We start from the raw sequence: 21,695 nt of genomic DNA on the forward strand, positions 1-21,695 counted from the left end.
CCGTCTTTGCACTTTGTGTGCTTAGAGGCCACATAGGACCTCTTTGTTGGCGCACAAGGCCACAGAGACGTGCATGCTAGGGTTGAGTAGAAGACCACGCAGACTGGGGTGACTTTCTTCACAGCGTCATAGAGGCTGGCTGACTGGATGGTGGTTTGGTTGGATGTGTGTGTGTGTGTGTGTGTGTGTAGGACGCAGGAGGACAGCACGATTCTTTGTAATCCTGCGTCAGCCCACCCCACCCCCGGCTGACTCGGCCACTCATCCTCAGAGAGTGGCCCAAATTACCCACCACAATTGGCACATAATGGCATAAAGATTGAGGTCTGGATGGGGCATCAGTTGCAAGGATGTGGCTCAGCTGACCAGCCGAGTCAAAGGGGGAGGTGAGAGAAGGGGGAAGACCAAGGGGGGGAAAGAGTGGGGCATGAGGCAGTGATAAGGGCAGCAGAGATGGAGAGATACTGTAAGCAGACAGTATGTATTACAGTATTGTATGACAGGCAGCCATTCACTTTGTGCACTAATCCAATGCCCCTGGTGTGTGTGTGTGTGTATGCGCATGTATCTAAAAACTTGGCAAAGTTCACGCATGGTTGATTTTGCTAATTTAATTGAGAATTCATTCCACTCTCAATGTTGTACTTGTGTCTCGAATTTAGGCTTGAACTTGAGCCAAATTACAAATATGATTCATTCTCCTTGTAGCCGAATGACATCTCTGTGGACATGTTAAATGAAAAGTAGACATCAGGACATCAGCTACGTGTCCTACAAATTAGTGTTCCACTAGAGCTATCTAAGTACACTGTCTAAATCTGGAAAATATATTACGAGGGAAGGAGGGGGAGGAAGCTGAAGTTGTACTTTATCAAATAAAGTGAGTCTCTTCTTAATCCTACCACCTGCTGCTTTAACAGAATCTTGAAGGGTTCAAATTAACACATTTTCTGTTATAGTTCCAGTTTTCCCTACACTTCACTAATTGACATTTTACAAGGCAACAATATGTCACTGCTTTCGTCTTGTCCAGCTGCTCCCAAGTGACCAAAAAAGGAAATATCCATCATAAATGAAATAAAGAATATCGTGAATCTGGCTCAACATTCAGTGCTAACTTTTAGTTCTTTTGTCCATCCTCGGTAGGGCTGCAATGATTTGCTTAGTTAATTTAAGCTGCAATCATTAATGGTGAACATGGTAGTGCCTGGAAAAACATTTTCTATGAGAGTGAATAGGTTTTTATGAAGAATTTATACACTTTCATTGAAAGAGAATTGAGAGTGCTTTATTTTACAAACGGTGTGTGTTGAATTTCTGCTTCTGCTTTTCATTCTGGACTTTCACACTGGACAGTCGGTTGGTTTGTTCACCACTATGGTTGATTGGCACAAATTATTGTACAGCCATTCATGTCCCTCTGAAGGTGAACTGTAATCGCTACGGTGGTCTGCTGCAGAAGTTAGCGTTTTGCTAAAAACCCTGCTATGTCTAAGCACTTGGTCACTGTGTAAAATTAATGTAAAGATAATTTTACATTTTGGAGCTAAAGTTTTATTTCATTTCCGGCATAAATCTGCTTATTACAAGAGGAGTGTGTTGAGGCATGTGTGTGGCAGGGCTGTTGAGACCATTTTGGCTTACATGGATCATTTTGTGACCCTGTTGGTGTGGCGTTATACAGAAACAGAGTTTACTTGCAACTAATTGCTGAAAGGCAGTGTTAGATCCACTACATTGTTGAAAACTAAAATCACTTGGTCAAAATGGCAGTCGCATAGATCTTTCTTTTTTCTTTCTGTTTGGCAGCACCCATGGCAATAAGCAATAATTGCCCGTGTGTTTTTGGACCTCACTCACACCTCACAGGGATCTAAAAAGCATCCTCTCTAGTGGTTTGGAGAGTTTGTCTTCGTCTGAAATGTGCTTGGTTTTTTTTAGATTTGCAATTTTTCATGAAGTTTCATTATCTGTAGTCACTGATCTTTTCTTTGTTAACCATTTAGAGAACAATACGCTGGTGTGTTTGAATATATGACCTCCTTTTTCTAAGTGAGCCTATGGGCAGTAAAGCAGATGGTTTGCCAAAACATTCCCATGTAGCTTCAGTCCAACGGTGGCAGAATGTCATTTGACGAGGCAGGCTCCTTTCTTCTCCTGTCCCACTTCGTACGTTAGTGATTGTTTTACGTGTTAAGGTATTGAGCTTTTCACATTGACTTTTCTCTAAAAACACAAAACCTCCTTTCATCATCAGAACTGGTTTAAAAACATCTTAGATCAGGATAAAAGGGAGAGTGCACCACTTCCTGCTGCTTCTGACGTGCAGGTATTGAGCAGAGCAGAGATGCCAGCAGCCCACTTAATGCTAAATACTGCAGTCTTTTATCTTGAGAAGAAAATACAGTGAGCCGAGAGCCTGAAAACGAGCACTTATCTCCTCTTGGTCACTAATGGTGGTGACAGAAGCAGCAGTGGCCTCGTGTGATGTTCAGAGGCCTTTTTTCCAAACTAGATTTTCAAAGACAGAAAGGTTTACGCCTTTGTGGAGTTTTTGTGGAGGTTGATCAAGGATGCAACTGGCAAACCTAACCACATTAAATGTAATAAGACTGCATTTTAACAGACACAATTTTAAATTATTTCCACACTGAATACAAAATACAACCAGTTCATAGCTCAGTGAGCAGCAGCAGACTGGTGGTAATCACAGGAAAAGGTATTTTAAGGTAAAAGAAGGCACATGCAAATGAATACTGACATAAAGAGCATTGTTTACCCAGCTTTTTATTTACCTCGATCACTGAATGTAAAGGATTTTGAAATGTAGCCAGACAGCAGAACGCTGCAGCCACCAGATCCTCAGCAGCTTTTTCTCTAGAAAGAATGGCTGCTGGTGCTTTCTACAGTCCAAGTTTTGAAGATGTTGAGATCACCTCAGCAAACCAGCCACCACTGCCTCATGACATAACATGACACAAGGTCAATTTGTTAGTGAAGCAATACAGACATAAGAAGACTGAATTTATATGTATATATGTATAAACAATCCTCACTGCACATTAAGGTATAAATACGTGTGCACAATAGCATAGCCTTTGAAAGAAATAAAGAAAAGAATATGGAAGGAACATATCGTCAGTTTTCATAATCAGGTTTGTTCTGAGGATGGTGCTACAAGAAAGGGGATTTTAAAATCAAAATGTTTTATCCCCACATGAAGAGAAATGTGCTCGGCAAATTTCATTGCAATCTGCCCTCTGGATTACGAGATGTTGGTTGCGCAAAGTTGACAGTTTGGCTTGAGGGTGGTGTCCAGAATGGAAGGGGTTCTTCTTTTCTGGATCCTAAATGTGTAAATTCATTACCTCTAATGTCCACTCGATGCGGCTGCTGGACACGGTTCACCGCCATCCTACGTCTGCCGATGTGCCAGTGTCCACCGGGCGCATGACTGGAGTGCCTCACTCGCCCACGCTTTTCTTTTCTTCTTCATGCATTCGGTATACATCAGCTCACATCTCTGAAGCGTGAAATTCATTTGTTAATGTTTAGAAATGTCTTTAAATAACATTTTAATGATGGATTTAATTTTCACTCATTTTGTGTTTATGTATACACAAAATTATTTTTTGTGTTTGCAAGTAGCAAAAGAGAAATAAAAGAGCTAAAAATAAGTGAAGTAGGACAGAGGGCAACGCAACAGGTTTTCTTAGGTATTTTTTTGGTTTTTCATTCATTCATTCATTTTTCAGCCTTGTAAAAGAACCATTCTGGTTCGCTGGTTAGATAGACTGCTCAGGAGGTCACCTCAGTGGTAATTCTCAAGGGATCATGAATCCAAACCAAATTTCATGGATCTCTTTCGAGTAGCTATTAAGAAATCAGGTTGTGGCCCAAACATAATGCCCCCCCCCCCGAATAGCAGGCCAACTGATGGGCCAGTTGAGCCATTCTTAGGCTCAGTAACCTGTTACGTAAAAAAAAAAAAGAGTATGGTGCAGCAAGTAGTGATAGCCATAACAGAACTGTGACCTTTTGGATGCTGTGTTATTATGTAAAATGTAAATTAAGTATTAACTCATGACGCAATCAATGTTTTTTCATTCTGTGTTTGTTCAGTCAGCTTGCTGAGCCAGTCTTTATGTAACTCTATCAGCAGCGTTAGATAGCAGTCTATACTGTTGGCTGAGCTTGCCATCTGACCCTACTGACATCCTGATAACACCGATCAATACGATCCCACAACGCCAGAGGTAAGAATACACACAGTATATCGGATCCAGTTACCATACAAAGAGGCAACAAAATGTTTTAATTGTAAATGTACAGATTTATGCTCATATGGACAAAAACAGAGTGGTGAGCTGCCCTTTGTTAATAGAAGTCTCAACAACAAACTGGTGCAAAATTACATGAAAACAAACGGCCTGAAAGAAAACAATCAGGCTCAATATATATATATAGACATACATGTACATAAAGACATACCTCTACTGTGTATGCGCCGTTAATAAAAAGTGACTTTACAATATATAATTAAACTTTAACACAATTGGTAAAGGGAAAAACCTGTGGATATCACACAAAACTTATGATATGCATAAAATTAATACTTTGAAATGAAAAGACACTGAGGGTACAAGCAAAAAAGGACACTGCACAGACTTGCTCTGTAAAATCAATTATTATGCCTTCTGTTTTAAAAAAAAAATCCTTAGTGCATTTTTAAAACTTAGTAAATTATTGTGTAACTTTAATTTGCATAATTAATAAATATTACATGAGGAGATATGTTACATAAAGGTTTGTATATCACAAATAAGCAGGCATGAAATTTACTGGAGGTCATGAGTAAAGATGTATACCGTAGTTTCACAGTAATAAATGAATTAATAGGCATATGAATTCCATCAGTAGTATGTGTTTGATGATGATACTGACCTTGAGGTCACTTCACAGCCCAGAATAAACATTGCATTTGGATGATCAGTTGCATAATATTATCCCAAAGAGGGTCCTAATGTACTGGTAAAGCATTTCACTTATAGTGCATATATAGACATGTATAAGGCCCAAAGCTACAGATAATGGACCCTTTTCTATTACAGAGGACCTGAGCAAATATCAAAATGTAAAACGTCAAATGTTGGTTGGGGAAAAACAAGAATTACACGTATTTCATAAAGGACGCATTTCAACGGTTGCATCCAATGATGTCCGTAGCAAGACGTAGTTCTTCAGCATTTCAACAGTAGTAGTAAAATTCCCAGAGGAGACTTTCTCCTCAAGCAGATCCTTGTCACAGACCACCACACACTATAGTGTTTTTCATTGATCTAGTTAGGTCCACGTTCTTATTTCTTTCCAGCATTGCTCCTGAGTCCACTTGGGTTTCTAAGTCAGGAGGACTTCATTTCAGCTCAGTTAATTTGAACTCAATATCGTTTACAGGAGCTCAAAGCCATTTATTTTGGTTTATTGGTGTAAAACAAGTGTTTTTCTCTGTCAATATGGCAGAGTGCGTGACAGACAGAAAAGTAGAGCCCTGGAGATGCACAGCCACATGGCATGGAAGTTCTCATTGTACATTCTCGTCAATCTGCAAGTTTTCAATTTGTTTTCCCGGTTCATCATGACCAACATAATACAACATACCGACACACAAGGAACAAAAAGAGCATGTTGAAGATGTTTTCCAACTGATCCAGAGAAGAAAGGGTACTGTTCTTCCCAGTTTGTGTGCCTGTTGATGGGGCAGTGGATACATTTCCTCTCCTTCTGAGCCATTCCAAGACCATCCAAACCTAATTTTTGCAGGGTTCGCCTTTATTGTCAAAATCTCCCTTTGTCGAAAGTCAATGAGAATATCTCCAGTTAATTTCCCTGGGGGGGGCACAATAGATACATTATCACCTCGATGAGGGCATCAAATTCATACGCAGGTCCCTTGGTTATGCACGGTGTGTTTGCGGTGCTTCAAACCCAGACCTCGGTCTTTGAAGTCCGTCACTCGTTGTTGTGATGTGTCTATCAGAGCACTGGCGATAGCAATACCTAGAACCCCGGAGAAAAAAAAAAGAGAGTTTACAGAAATTATTGTAACTTAAATATTTTCATTCATAGTGCTGAAAAATCTTTTAATGTTATTAAGGTTAGCCGGTTGAAGTGAAGCTAATTAATTAAAATTTGGTTGAATTATGACCACCAACCAATGACCACCATGTCAGTTTGTCAAATACATGGATTCATTTCCAATTATCTGTCAATTTTCCTAAATCCCACTCCATCCAATACAGAGGTAAAATGTGGAGTTCTGCAAGGTTCTGTTGTGGGTCGCCTTTTATTTTTCTAAGTACAAACTCTATCCACACACTTGATTCCAATAAATTAGCTCAATGGGACATTTACTTATAGATTAAAATTGCTTTCCATGTACAAACAATCAAGTCATAACTGATTTTTTTGAATATTTGAAAAATCTGGAAAATTGTTGCTCAGAATTCAAATGTGGAGTTTCACAAGAATTTTTGGTGGGCCTTTCTCTGTTTAATTTGAAATCATTAATTGCAACATTATTGGTAGCCATGTCACTTTCAGCTTGTTTCATTGCAACACTATACCTGCTGACCCCTGTGAATGTGAATTTTGTATGTGAGTCTGGAAAGTGACATGAAGGGTGACTCAAGCATGGCTAAAAAAAGAAATTACATTTAATGAATGTTGGAATTCCACTTTTCCTTAGTGTGTATGAAACACTTAAAATGCTACATAGTAAAATTACTGTTATTGAGCATTTTTTGTCCAAAGAAAAGAATAGAAATAAAGCAAAGAGGGTGAACTGAGAGTTCAGAGGGAGTAAAAGCTAATGAAAACCACATGAAAAAAACAAACACTGTGGTGAACTTCAAAGCAAAAAGCCTCAGCCAATACGCATCATACTACCAGCAGGCAACACAACATCAAGAGAATGTTTTATCAACGTCTCTCCTGCCAGTGTCTGGCGGTGTCTGGCTTCAGCAGAAGACAAGTGGGTTAACGCTGAGGTCACTGAAGCATATCTCCCACCACCCTGCCTTTTTCTCTTTCATTTTTCAGTCCGTCTCCCTCTCACCGTCCAGCAGGATGTCATACCTCTCTAAGAACAACTTCTGTATCTGATATTTGACTCGCTCTCCACAGCACGGCTTACAGAGAGCAGGCCGGATGCACCAAGGCATCAGATGCCTTGGAGCATTGTGTTACCTTGGCAGTAGCTGCTGTTGTTAATGTGGATTTAGAGTCATGGCAGCTGTTGTGAGTGCAGCTAGTCCTGTCTTTCCCTCCCGACAACTGTGGGCTTGACAATGCATGGTCATTACGACAAGAGCTCAATCTGCCGGTATGCAGGAGCCAAGTAAACAAAACAGGCAAACAGTGGAGGGAATCTGCTGCACACTTGATATGATTTGGATGCAGGATGTTTTCAGCATTTCACACTCAAGTGATTCTTAGGATTTTTTTTTTTTTTGTGGGTGGAAAGCCGATTACACAGTCACTCAATATGTGCATAGGTTCATGTGTGTAACTGTGAGTAACTGTGAATACTGTCAGCTTGTGCATGCACCTGTGCACAAATATATTTTGCAAAGTTCTGCGACGGCAAGCCATACAGACAGATATGGCGGCCAGTTATGTGCTCTCTTCATCCAAAATGATGCAGGAAAGGTGATCGTTTAGCAGCACCTGGTGTGTTGGAATATTCTGTGTTCATTGTGGCATTTGGCAATGGTTATATAGGTGTGTTTGTATTGGCTACCACAGACAATACCTTAGAATTTGCTTTTCGTTGCTATGGTAATTTGCGGTTCAGTCCAAATGCCAGTAGTGTTTTTTTTATCTATTTTTTTTGCAGATCCTTTTTATATTTCAGGAGTAAAGGCACCTCCATAAAAGTGTGTGCAGTTTTCTATGCAGTTGTGGACACTGAGTCCATGTACTTTATATTTTTTCTAGGTGATTGTTTTGGGCAAACTTCGAGTGTACAAGTATTATTCAGGCTCATCTGTGTGTAGAAGACTTTGAGACTAGATCTAATTGCTTTGTTTAAAAATATATTGTACCTGTATGTGTGTTTGTTGCTTTTCTGTGATTTACATGATACTGAACTATTTGAAACACTGCAGCCTCGATTCTTGCCCTTTTGAGTTTGCCAGTTGACCAACACTTTACTAGGATGTCATAACTCCAGGCCTCCTGGAGAAGGCGGCAATCAAAATTAGAACCCGTTTAATTTATGGGAGGTAAACACATGAGAGGTGGTGGAGAAAAAAAAGTGGTGGAGCCACCATATTCACACAAAAGGGAAGGGAAGGATCCTGAGAGGCGTTCCAGAGCCTGGATGAACAGTATGAAATTCCTAGGTGGAAATATTTCACCAAGAAAGTGATACCAGCATTGCAGAGCAGGGCAGAGCAAAGGTGGAGGACGCGGTGGAGTTAACAGCCTGAGGTAAAGCAGGTCCTGTGTGTCTTGATGTCGTGAGTCTTTCTTTCATTCACTGACTTATAAACACACACACATACACACACACACACAGTCAATCTCTCACACACACATATTCACTTCCCAAATGTCTGATTCAGATTCAGATCAACTTTATCTGAAACACCATAGTAAAAAAAAAAAAACAACACAGTACACAATAGCCCTGAATCTGAGGAGGTCTGAGCTAGTCTGGCTCTTGTCTTGTTGAAGTGAAGGATGTCAAACAACCACTGGGACCAGATTAAAAGCGATAGACTCTGAAAAGACATTTCTGGGTGGAATAGGCCTGGCCTACATGTACTTAATGGCTACCTCAGTGTTCGAGGTAAAATGCAAAACGTTTGTTTGTTACTTTTTCAAACGTGCCCGCTATATGTGTTTATTTTAAATTTTTCTAAAAATCCCTTGCACAGAAAGTAGGATTTATTGTATTAGTATATCATTGTATCGTGATATCATTGTTGTTGTGGGCAAAATATAATGATCGTGTCTGTGATTTCAGTCCCTAATGTTATATATGTAGCTTTATGAAACAAAAAAAGGTTTAGTTATGTGATTTAAAACCCTTAACCATCCTATCATCCAAGCTGTTAAATATAAATACCCCAAAAATAAGGGGACTTATGATTAAATTCTCCTCAAACAGTAAAGACAAACAAGAAAAGGAAAGATTTAGGAAATGACTGAGATGCAGATGAGACTGAGATACAGATGTCTGTAACCTGACTCCTTTTACGGGGAGGACTTGAGGCCAAGACAAATACAACAGGAACTCCACCAGTTATTTCACATCACTAAAATCACCTCCACAAGACCTCAAACTAATAGTCCATTTGTCTGAACGTGTATGAGTGCGAGATATAAAACACCAGTTCTCATATCATAACCAGTTCTAATAAAAGAGGGAACACAAAGACTGGATAAGTTAGAGTAAAACACTAATTCATTTCTAATGTGACATCTGAATATTCTTCCATCAAAATAGCTTTCACCTCTGACAAATTGCCATTATAATTGTGTTGATTTTTCTGGGTGAACACACACATCTCCATTAGCGAAATGAAATTGGTCAAAAGTAATCAAATTATGCTGCAGGTGAGTGCAAGTGCTCATTTGCTTCTGTGGCGACCGGGCCCGTTAATGTGATTGTTTTGTCAGGTGAGTTGACGCATCATTAACCCCCCCTCACACACCAATCCTCCCCACCTCCCGACAGACTAATGGGGTCATTAGCAAGAGACTAAATTCCCCAGGAACACATATCTGCACAGGTCTGATGTGGAAAACATCTGTGACAGGCGGAGCCCCTTTGCTAACCTGGTGACAAACCACGCCCTCCTCCCCTTCTGAACATCAAAGCCTGGCTTCTGAATTTGTTGCTCTCCCTCAATAATAGCACCGGGGATGGTAGCCAGCTTAGGAATCTGTATAATAGTAAACAGAATATACTACAGTAGTGTCTGGTACATGAAGCAAAGGAAAATCAGAGAGTCAAACACTAACACATTGATACTGAAATATTTATGCATCTATGAGGACCTGATATCAGTTTTTTTAAAAGACCCTGAAAACATGGGGGCCCAACTACGACTGCTTTGATGTACACATGTAAGTTTGATCCCGACTAACTAGGATGCCCATCATTAATAGTACATTACAGTGTTTGATAAAGCATTTCTCTATCCTTGTTTGAAGAATGCAGGATGAAAAAGATCTCCAAACGACCTGAAATTCATATTTTAAGATCTCTAAAATGTATTTGAACAAAGAAGACAACAAAAAGGCAGAAGGATATCCCAAAAAAGTCGAGACGAGACACATGCTTTGTAGATGTAAAAAAAAAAAAAGAAAGGACTCTCTCATCACAGTCCTGACTGCGCCTTGACTTTTCTGTCCTGTTTTTTTTCTTTCATTTTTTTTTTTCCTGTATCTGATTTTTTGTAATTTGTCAGTAAGACCTTGAGTTGTCACACTTGAGTCTTATACATGGTTAAAGTTGCTCAATCAGTCATTCTAATAGCAGCTTTTGCCATTTCTAATGGAAGGTATCTCATTTTGAAGCTAAATTCAACAACAAATTAAGGCAGTGCAGTAACTTGATGTGATCAAACCTTCAAGTCCACATAATAAATACATGAGTTGCCTGAGAGTAAAGATGAGAGAGCAGATGAAGGGGTGGGGGTGACAGGAGAGTCCATCCCAGTGGGATGGATGGTTTCAAAGACACAGTGGATCAAAGTATTGGAGATCCATTCCGGGTCAATAGAGATGAGTTCCTGAGCAGTGCCCTCTGATTCCAGTCAAGCAGCCATCCAGTCAGACACCCAGTGGGAGATGGTGGGACACAGGGTGGAGGGTGGAGGGTGTGAGGAGGTCGACGCAGAGAGAGGAAGAAAAGGACACTGGTGCTACAGCGATGCTTACAGGCCAGTAGTCACAGTCTGGTCTGAGGGAGAGGCTGGGAAAGACATATACCTAACTCCTAGAGCTTAAATAAGTATGCCACTGTGTCTATTAAGTCATTTCCAGGACGTCTTGAGCCCAGTTTTACACTGAGACAAAAGGCGCAGGAACAAAAGGCAAATACTAGCTACTAGCATCTTAAAAAACATATCTAAAAACTCCAAAACCATCTTAATAACACAACTAGGCAGTAATGTCCATAAAAGCCAGAGGAATCACCTGGGTTTTATTCACTATAGTAGTAATCGCAGTGTGTAAACGTAGGAATTACACTACTGTGAGACAGGGTTAGCTCCTAAAACTAAAGCATCTCCCTCTTTTGTTTCTATGTGTACATGTTAAATAAACAAGACACAGGGCTGGTTCCAACTGCTTCCACTCATAAAGCCAAACCAGTACCAAAAAGGTTTCAGGCGTGAGAATGATACTGATCTCCTCATTTGACCCTCAGAAAAAAACTAGCACAAGTGGACGTCTCAAAATGTCTGATTGTTCGTTGTAACATGAGCAACATTTGTTAGAGTAAATATTCATGCTTTGGAGTCGTTTTACACATTACTCATACTGATTGATGCTGTATTTGCTGGTCAAAAAAGTACAGAACTATCACGACAAAAGATCATCAGGTTCATCGAGCTAACTTAGGAGATACTTTACGCAGCAGATGCTCTCTCTCTCTGAGCAATTTTGTTAAGAGCAATTCTTAGCAAAATAAGCCAACAGAGGTTTCATTTATGAATCCAACCACTTTATCAAAGTTTTATATAAAGATATATATATTTTTTGTTGGTCATAGCAGTGTCTTTTATGTTTTTAATGCAAATGACCAAAATCCATTTCCTATCCAGGGATAATAATTTGGACTTTTTCCTCCTTTTAGGAAAGAGGGCCAAAGTGAGAATGATACAGCAAAAAGCCTCAAGATGCTTTGTCAGGACTGAGAGAGGGAAGGGAGGGGAGCGAATAAGAAGGCAACAAAGACAGAACGAAACCAAGTTGAACTTGAGGAACAGAACAGAAAGGATATAAATTCAGACTCACGAGACATTCCCATCCACGTATTTCCATGCACATGCGTTAAAAAAACCTGTGCTGAAATGCAAAAAAATTCAATAGCTACAAAAAAGGGTTTATGCTTGGCTGATGTAGGAAAATTAAAAGTAAAGGTATCTGTGATCTAAGTAACCGCAACACACGGTTTAAGTTCAGAGGGTGGCACTTGTTGCCTATCCCCCTCCATCACCACAGCTGTTGACTAAAACACCACAAGGTGAACGTGGAGAAGAGACAAACGTCCGCTCACACAGTGCTGAATATGTTCACATTCAGATTGTTCAAGAAAATATGAGAAGAATCAAATTTTCTTCACATGAAATTTCAGAAATGTACCGAAAACCTAATCGAATTGTTACTACATGAAGAAACTGAAAGACAGAGAAGACTTAGGGATAGAGAGATTATACGGGCTATAACAGAGTAGTGAGGAAGTAAAGGAGAGGGAGCAATGGGGAGGATTATGTTTCATTTCTTCTTCTTCTCCCTCAGTTGGTTTAAAAGAAACCAGGAGTGGATTTATCAAAGCGTGACAACAATATCATCCCAGCTTCGCTGCAGCAATATGCAAATCTGGTTTTGTGGGGGGGGGGTGGGGTGGAGTGTCATGGACTCTTACCACCCGCTGCACTTATTTAACCCCTTCAAATCATTATCTCCTCCTCCCTCTGTAGCTCTTCTGATACATCTCCACCTTTCACTTGCAAGTTTTTTTTTTTTTTTTTTTTAAGAACTACCACCAGTCTCTCTTATCGAACCTCTCAGCCTTTTAATACCTCCTTTCTCTCTCACACTGCTCTTTCTATTTTTACTCAAAAAGACTTTCTACATCCTACAGTACCTGTATTTTTTTCTCTTAACCCCCCCTCCCCTCTCTCTCTCTCTGATATTCCCGACTCCATCTCTGGTGCTGAATAGACAGATTAGCGCAGGGGAAGGCGGCTGTGAATACCGCTGTGCCTCTGTCTCTATTGACCCACTATCTAAGCTCGGAAGTGAGGCTGAGAAGGAAATGTAGCCCCCTGTCTTTCTCTTTCTTTCCATCCTCAACAACTCCACTGCACCAAGCTGAGGATATGTGCAGCCTGCTAAATCCATTAACCACTGATTGAGTCCTATTTTTATATGAAACAATAAAAAATGACACAACTGCAGCTGTGGGAGGCACAGCATAAAGAGGTAAAACTGACAGGAGAAAGATGAAGTGAAATTGAGGCTGTGGAGATGGAAGAGAAGTGACTGGAGCCAAAAATACGATCTCTTTTTCATACCTCTCTTTCTCCATCCCTCCCGCTACTTCACTAGGCCTGACTGTCGGTCTTTTTCTCCTGCTTTGTCCCTCACGTCAGGCCACTGTGACTTTGAATCAGTCAGTCAATCAGTGGTCAAGTTGTTCCTCTTTTGTGCAAGTCACTTGTGGAGGCTGGCACCATGCATAAGTCGTCCACTGCAATTTGGCTGTCGACAGCTGTCAGATGCTCCGACAGAGGCGACTCGCTTTTGTTCACTGTAATTTTCAGCAGGTCTGGTTTGATTATTGGGCCAAGGATCGTGGGAAAATGATGATTTGATCACCGAGTTTGATTCGGTTTTCAATGGAGTGATTTGTGTGTTCTTGTTCTTTTTTTTTTTATTTCTTATGTGAGAGTGTTTCCGTTATGCACAGAGTGAAGGAAAAGCTGTACGAGAGCTTGGAGACCTCCTCTTCTTCTACAGCTTGTAATCTTATCACACAGGCTGGCCTGTGGACAGAGACAGAGAGAGGAATGCTGAGCCCGGCAATCAGAGTTTAGCTTATATTAAATGGTAAAAAAAAAGTGCTCAACATCCATGCAATTTCCAAAACTTGATAATAGTGTCCATGCACTAGAGTAAAGGCGCCAAATCAAAGCTGCTAATTAGATGTCTTTTTCACTGAAAGTGTTGTTACAGATGCACTGTAACAATCCAGTGCAGACTGCCCTGGGCAAAAAGGCTTTTCTGGGCTTCTTAAGACAATCTTACCATGTGTGAATTTTTGACTTTTTATGAATGGCTAAAACAAAATAGCAGAAACATGTGAAGAGACACACTTCTTGAGGATGTTTCTCATCTCTTTTGAGAGCTTTTAGCGCTTCCACTGACTGGTGGGGAATTCCATGGCATTTAAATTACAAAGTGTGATTTTGATGCCTTGAGATGAGATCGGATGTCACCATGTCATCCATCCACACATCCTCCAGTTCCTTGTGGAGCATCCAAAGTCTTTTCCAGTCCAGATGGATATACAACTTCTCCAGCGCGGTCTGAGTCAGCGCTTGGATCTCCTTCCATCTGGATGGAAAACATCTGACAGAGGGCCGCCTTATCTGGCTTCTTCTAACATCAGGGAGCAGCAGTTCTACTCTGTCCTGCTTCCTGATGTGTTGCCTCCTCGTCCTATCACTAAAAGTGAAATCAGCCAACCTGCAGGAGAAAATAATTTTGGCCAGTCTCATTCTTTTGGCCACCAGTGGTGAGAGTTAGAACATATATTGACACATTGGCCAGAATGAGAGAAGCACATTTATCCCACGATGCCACACTCTGGGCCGAGGGCCTGAAATAAAAGGCTCTGCAATGATACAGACTGAGAAAAAGAACGAAAAAGACAGAGAGAAATATGGTTTGCAAAATTGGCAGCTGAAAAACTATAAACTGTAACGCTGGTGCTGCAGTCTTTTTTTTTCTCCTCTTCTGAAACTAACATTGGTGTTTTCTCGTTTTCTCCCTCTTACATATGAAGGGTCAGTTAATGGTAACACCTCAGGGGAGCACAGCGAAGGAGGACATGAAGAAAACAAAGAGAAGAAAGAGAAGACAGTGCGAGGGGAAGGCAAGCTAAAATAGGCTGGCTCATCGAGGATTCCTCTTGAAGTGTCTCCCACCGAGGGTGGGCGGAGCTTGCCTGCAGTGGCTTCACGTTCATACATGCTAACATCAATGGAGGCCTGCTGTCTGACCCTATGCCGAGAGTCTCTCTGGGGAGTGGATGGGTGGGAGGATGGAGGGAGAGGGGGGGGAGCGAGAGACAGGGGATGGATGATGGGTGGGCAATTTTTTTTTGCGACTTTTATCTTCTTCTCTGTGCTTTTTGACACTGCGCTGTGTGTATTTGCACGTTTGCGTGCGCATCATTGCCTGTGTACATGTGTGCGTTTGCTGTGATCATGACCGACTCTCTGATCACCACACAAACAAACACAACTGTCGACTTCAAGGCTTCAAACGGTGGTAATAACGACAGCTATTTCATCGATTTGATGAGAAAAACAGCAGAAGAGCCTGGATGTCCCCCAGAGAGCAGCCTCACTAGAAGTGATGAGCCTCTTATTGGCCTAATTTCCTGAAAACGAATACTACGGCTAATACTAGAAGTATTTTCACACATACACACACAAAAATGTCCTTACATTTATAAGAAATGTCCTTGAATGCCTTTTATCTGTAGTTTTGTCAGCTGAAATTGAAAACATGTGCGTTCTGCTACATGACCTAAACCTAAAGGTTCCTAATGGTATTCAGTTTTGGTTGGCCAATTCATTTTGTAAAGCTTCTGGAGATTTGCTTCATTTAAAATGTAATTTCTCAGAGACATTGTCTTCCCTCTGACTGTGCCAATCATCTGCACCAATGCATGTCAAGTAGATACACAATTCTGCCAAAGCCAGTTTGTGTCTTACAGACTACGGTATGGGCCAGATTTGGTTTGTTTTAGGTCTGTGAGGGCTATGCTTGTCAAAGATTTGAGACACTAAGTTACTATTTCTTTCTGTGTTATGCATTATATTTGTGTGTCTGTCTATGGTTTTATTCACATTTAAACATTTGACCACAATAGACTTGATGCTTAGAAGAGACTCATTCTCACACATTCTTTCACACACACTTTTAATTCCCTTTTCTCTCCCCTGTATTAGACAACAGTGACTCTTGCCACATTTTAAAAAGCGCCAATGTAAAGCTTCTAGCTGGAAAAAAATGCTTTCTTGCAAAGTGCTTAATTTTCCGTCTGCTCTGGTTGTTTGCTCTGTCAGGTACTGTGTTTGGCAAAGGCAAGGCGAAGGCTTTGCTTCCTGCCTGGAGGAACAGAGGCTTCTCACACCTGCTCCAGTTACATACAGTCCACTTTATAAAGACCAAAACTATGAGCATGCAAAGTGACAGCAGTCTCCCAGAAAGCTGCAGGGGGGATGGAAAATATGAAGAGAGAAAGGGCTGGAAGACTAAATGTATAGGTGTGAGCGAGGAGAGAGGTGGACTAAGGTGGAAGATGAGCTGGAGGGAGAGAAGATTGGCCTCATGCTGACGGTGCATAAAGCTCCAGGCCTTGGTCAGGTCTGTGAGGAAGTGCCACTGTCTTTCCAGTGATTTCTGCAGCCACAGGGTGGCTGCTTGGAGCGAGGGGGGGATATCACATGTCATCCGTCTATAGCAGCAACATGAGCTCAGGCTGTGGAAAGTCAGGATGTCTCATTTAGGGGAACAATTGATCCAAGAGTAAGTGTTGGAGGGAAACCTGGCAGATCTAACCACATCAGACGGAAGGTGCCATATGTCAAGAGTATATCTGAATTATTCATTAAATCATTGTGAAAAATTGTGCTGATGCTAAAAGTAAGAACATACAGACATCACAATACTAAAACATTTAAATTTGAACCATGTGCTATAAATTGTTGATCTGCAATGTGTTGAGCAGAATTTCCTACAAAACCACCATCCATCCTTAAAAAAAGACGTACAATTTCAGACCATTTTTAATTGGTGCAGAAAATGTTGGATAACTGTAAAATAAATGCACTATTTCTCATATCGATCGGTTTCTGTCAATTAATTAATATCAAATAAGCTAATTGTTAAACCTCTCTCAATCAGGACTGATTCGGTGATTTACAGGATAAATCTGGGTGACATTTTGTCAAAATAAATAAGTTTGGGTTGTCTTAGGTTACATACAGTACAGTATATTTGTCATTTCAGCAGCATTTCAATGACTATATTTCACTTAGCATTGATTAGCCTGCTTTACAGTGAATAATAGTCATTTAAAACCTATAGCAGCAGTTATAGGTAATCTAGGTGTTTAATAAACAGTATGGTAGATACAGTAGATGTCTTTTGACCTGCAGACCACAGAATCAATGGCTAACAATCAATACACCTGTCAGTGTTTTCAGATAGCGAGACCTCTGTAGCAAGAAAGATCTCCAAATAACAACACACTGTTCTAAAACAGGATAAACAGACAATGGATAAATCCATACAAGAAATATGCACTCATCAACTCAGCGATCTTGATATATCCTTGATATCCTAATGAATGCTGGAGTGCTGGACTGACCATAACATGTACTGTAGAAAAACAAAAAAAAAACACAATGTCGCTTCTCACTTAGGTACCACAGTTGGACGCAGATCTTCAGAAACCGGAATAACCCCACAGATTCTGAGCTGACATTACACTATGAGCAGATACACAGCCAGAGGTCTCCATTTACATTTTAGGCGTTGAACTGACTCACAGGTTGCAAGACGGATGCCTTTGACCCGCCTTGACTGAATATGTGATTTGCGGGGATTTAACATGTAGCCTCTTGGCTATAAATTTGCCTTCTACAGTGTTAAGCTGCAGTGTTGCCCCACTATGTGACGGCAGATCGCTCTAATGATGACAGCGGTGGGAGACATCAAGACACTTTTGAGGATGCCTCAGATGCCATCATAATTTAGTGTGTTTACTCTGGTTTTGTTTGAACTGCCAGAGCCTGTTTTACATGAGAGCTGATGGGAAGCTGCCGCGAGGCACACAAGAAGCATCGCTTGTACATCTGGAGTCTTTTTATACACCGTTGAGCGGCTGAAAACACTTCCATCTTGTAAAGGGATCACAAATGGTAAGGACTGTGTTTTTGTGAGCCTACAATGACGAAGACGTGGGATTTCATGGATCAGAGACAGGTGACGGTTTACAACGACAATAAAAATCAAATGGAAGTAGAGAAATCAGCAGTCGGAGAGTTGATATTTGTTACACTTAAACATAAAAAGCCACATTAGCCGTGGCTGGTTAGTGTCTGACAGTTGGACATAAAAACTGTCTGCTGATAGTAGTAGCAGCTACTGCAGCTGGTCATTACACACGATCTGCCTTTTTCAGAATCATCAGCACAAAACATGATTGAGGCAGCACTTTAAAACATAATATTGTGCACCACCCCGCAGGACGAAATATGCCAAGCAGACAAACAAACTATAAAAACTATTAATGTGCTAACATCGGATTAGAAGGCAAGCCCCTCAGAAAAAACAACATGCACAACAGTGCAGAACTGGTTATGGGAAAATATGGCACCCTATAAGTTCAATACTTTGCTGATGAAAACAAAATGTGCATCAGCATTTAGAAGAAGAAGCTTCAGGTAGCCAATTCCCCAAATGGAGTTTCCTAGTTATAATAAAAAAAACTTGGTTGCTGAGACATATCAACCAATATCCAAGCAAAAGAAGAGACATTTACACGATGAAATAACATATTCTATACTGTATGTTCACTTGTGTGTTTGTGTGTGAATCGTACCAGACTGTCCTGGTGGAGGAATCCCAGACGGGACTCTGGGCAGATAGAGCAGCACCGTCAGAACACCTGCTCTGCTCCCCCAACATGGCTCCATGGCTATGGGCTTCGGCACTGCCTGCACACACACACACACACACAAAGGGTGTGGGTAAGCAAAATACGATACAAAAAAAATATACAAGAAGAGAAGACATAGGAGTATGTACATGGCAGCACACAGTGAAACCAAATTACATTTAATCAAACAACATGAAAATGAAAATGAAACATTTCATGCCAGTTTATGACCAACAGAATGATCTCAGATTAATTTACCCGCTCAGACAACCTCAGAAGAGATGGTGACACCTCCAGCATGAGCGTGTATGTAAGTATGTTTTATATGTGTGTATGGAAAGGTGCAAAATGCTCCTTTCAAGCTAACAGAGCAGTTAGGCGGTCCATCTGAAGGACGTAGCAAGACACCCAAACATCCAGAGCTCATGCCTTACTATCCAGATCCCTGCTGCCGCTGCCCCCACGATCAAAGCTCTCAGCTGGGGGAAGCAGGCTGACTGGTATCCCGTGGAGCTCCACCTGCTGTGCAGCTAATGTAGACAGGTAGGAGATCATTCTGTCTGTCTCTCTGGGTAAGTGTGAAAATACACACGTTTAGACAACAGCCATCACATCCGTTCTGAAAACGCAGGTCTTTTGAGACAATCTCAGAACAAACAGCCCATCGATCGTTTCCCTGCCCAAAGACGACAATATAGCCAAGTAAGTCATCCATTTAGTATTTCCATTTCCATATTATTAGCATAATGGAGTAAAAAAACAGTATTGCAGATTGTACATGACACTAATTATTTTGTATATTTAAAAAAAATGTATCAAAAAAAAGAAAGAATTGTTCGTGGAAGTAAAACAGTTCAAATGTATTTATGTATTTTCACCTGGATTTTATGGTTTCAGGTTTCTGAAAGTTGCTTTTTTAGCTAAAGGACATTACAAAACATTTTTATTTCGTCCCAAGGACAGCGCAGAGGGAACAATATAAAGTAAGTTACGAGAAAGCGGAGAGTGTGAAACTCAAATAAAAGTAAAATAAAATAGAATAAAGATGAACATCCCAACACTATAATAACCATCCTATACGGCGCCTTTGGGACCGATAGTATATGCTGTGTTTTACTGTCTGTATAATACTGTTTAATGGCTGGGATGGTGTTCCCTTACATCTGAATACACAGCAAGGAGTCACTGAGGTATCGATCCGATTTGACTCTTCATACCACAGAGGTCAGGGTTAGACCCTGTTTATTACCGTGGTCTGTGGGGAAGTGACATGCACACACACACACACACACACACACACACACACACACACACACAGATGTACAGTTTGTATACATAAAAAGAACTCATCTGTTCTTTCCTCATTACTCAACACTGTGCTTTACATACATATTCTAACCATCTCCCTGATTGCTTCATTCTTTTTCCTTTTGCTTTATTGTTTCTGATCCCCTCTCTCTCTTTATTCTGATCCTTCCTCTTGGCTCCGAGTGATGAGCAAATCTGTCAGTTCATGTGACAACTGTGAGCCTCAAATGACACTTTTACTATGCGGATTTCTCGTTGACATGACAAATCAGAATAACAGTTTACAGAAGTCACCAGGGCTTACCCAGATACGAATACAAAAGGCCCAAATATAATGTGTGGGCACTGTGTTTCAATGTGTTGCTGTGCTCTGACTCTGAAGCACAAACCACATCAACCTTAGCTCAGAGAAATTACATTTATAGTACTAAATCATTTTGCCACGTAATGCAATTTAATTTAATTGCTGCCTAGATCTGTTGCAGTGTATTTCCCCGTTTATTATACCCACAGACATCGTAGAGAAACGGTCACAGTGGGTGGTCGGTCTACAACGTGCAGTCCCTTAGAATAGCCAAGTGCTTTTACATAACCACAAAAAAAAGGAAACAAGCAGATATTGCAGGGAAACATTATACACAGTAAACAGTAGTTATATTCTTAATGCTTTTACATGTGGCGGTGGTCATTGTTTTTGGGGATTTTTTTTTAACCTTATTAAGAAAGGTGCTGTACATAAAGATGATATGCCCTTTAAAAGATAACAGTTACCTATTAGAATTATATATTCTCTTCATGAAGACTTTTCTGCTCATTGACATGACACAACTTTCAATTTCTACTGCAACAATACTGAAAACACAAACTATGAAAGCGGAGCTGATCTGGTCCAGCAGTGAAATGTTGTGGTTTAAACAGGAAGCTCACAGCGCAGTTCTGTCAAACTGCATACGTACAAAGTGGGTCACTGTGGGGAAAAAGACCATCTGCGCTCAATAATAGTAAATAAAAGTTCACAACAACAAAACAACAAAATCAAATATTTGATAAGTGAGGTTGACCTTCAACTCTAAATACCCAAAAATCACATGCGGGGCTGAACTCAGCTGTCCAACATTTTTAAACTGGATAAAATAATCAAATCTAGCAGTATATTGCAGTGTTTTAAACACCCAGCAGGCATGTATACAGAGTAATTAGAGGACACATTAACATGCTGCTATCAAAGCAGTTATCGACTTAGCACAACAACACAGTACTTGGACCACCTTGGTACAAACACAGAGACCCGCACACACACAAACACACACGCGTAAACATCCCCTCCGGTGCTAATAAGTTTAAGTGCTAGAGCGTATGGCATAATTAGAGGCTAGAGGCTCCCCTGTTTGTTTAGTGTTTTCAGAGTGTCAGGAAATGATGAATTCCCTACTAACCAAAAACACACAGATACACACACATGCAAACATAAAACTGACTCTGGAAGTAGAAGTTCCCATTAGCAGGCGCTCTTTCTCCTGATTGAGATAATACGCACACAAAACAATTAGTCATTATTGCGTTCAGGATTTGCTTTGGAGAAAGAGGAGTATAAAATGGGGAAGAGAGAAATTATGCAAAATGAATAACAGGTGTTTGTTGGCAGTGAAATTAAGAGCATGTGTCTTTATCATTGTAAAACACACACACA

At 40.6% G+C, this 21,695-nt stretch overlaps 1 protein-coding gene across 1 annotated transcript in view; it reads right to left on the minus strand.

Moving 5' to 3' along the window:
- Nucleotides 1–4,284: 4,284 nt before the first annotated feature.
- Nucleotides 4,285–21,695, minus strand: part of atrnl1a (attractin-like 1a) — a 239,981-nt gene continuing 222,570 nt past the window's right edge. The window contains exons 28-29 of the mRNA XM_070840582.1: nt 18,641–18,755; nt 4,285–6,057 (exon numbers count right to left, since the gene is read on the minus strand). Of these exons, the coding sequence (XP_070696683.1) occupies nt 5,936–6,057; nt 18,641–18,755 (237 nt within the window). The 3' untranslated portion in view covers nt 4,285–5,935. The remainder of the gene's footprint in view (nt 6,058–18,640; nt 18,756–21,695) is intronic.

This window comes from Pempheris klunzingeri, chromosome 12, assembly GCF_042242105.1.
Source record: "Pempheris klunzingeri isolate RE-2024b chromosome 12, fPemKlu1.hap1, whole genome shotgun sequence".
NCBI classification, from domain to species: Eukaryota; Metazoa; Chordata; class Actinopteri; order Acropomatiformes; family Pempheridae; genus Pempheris; species Pempheris klunzingeri.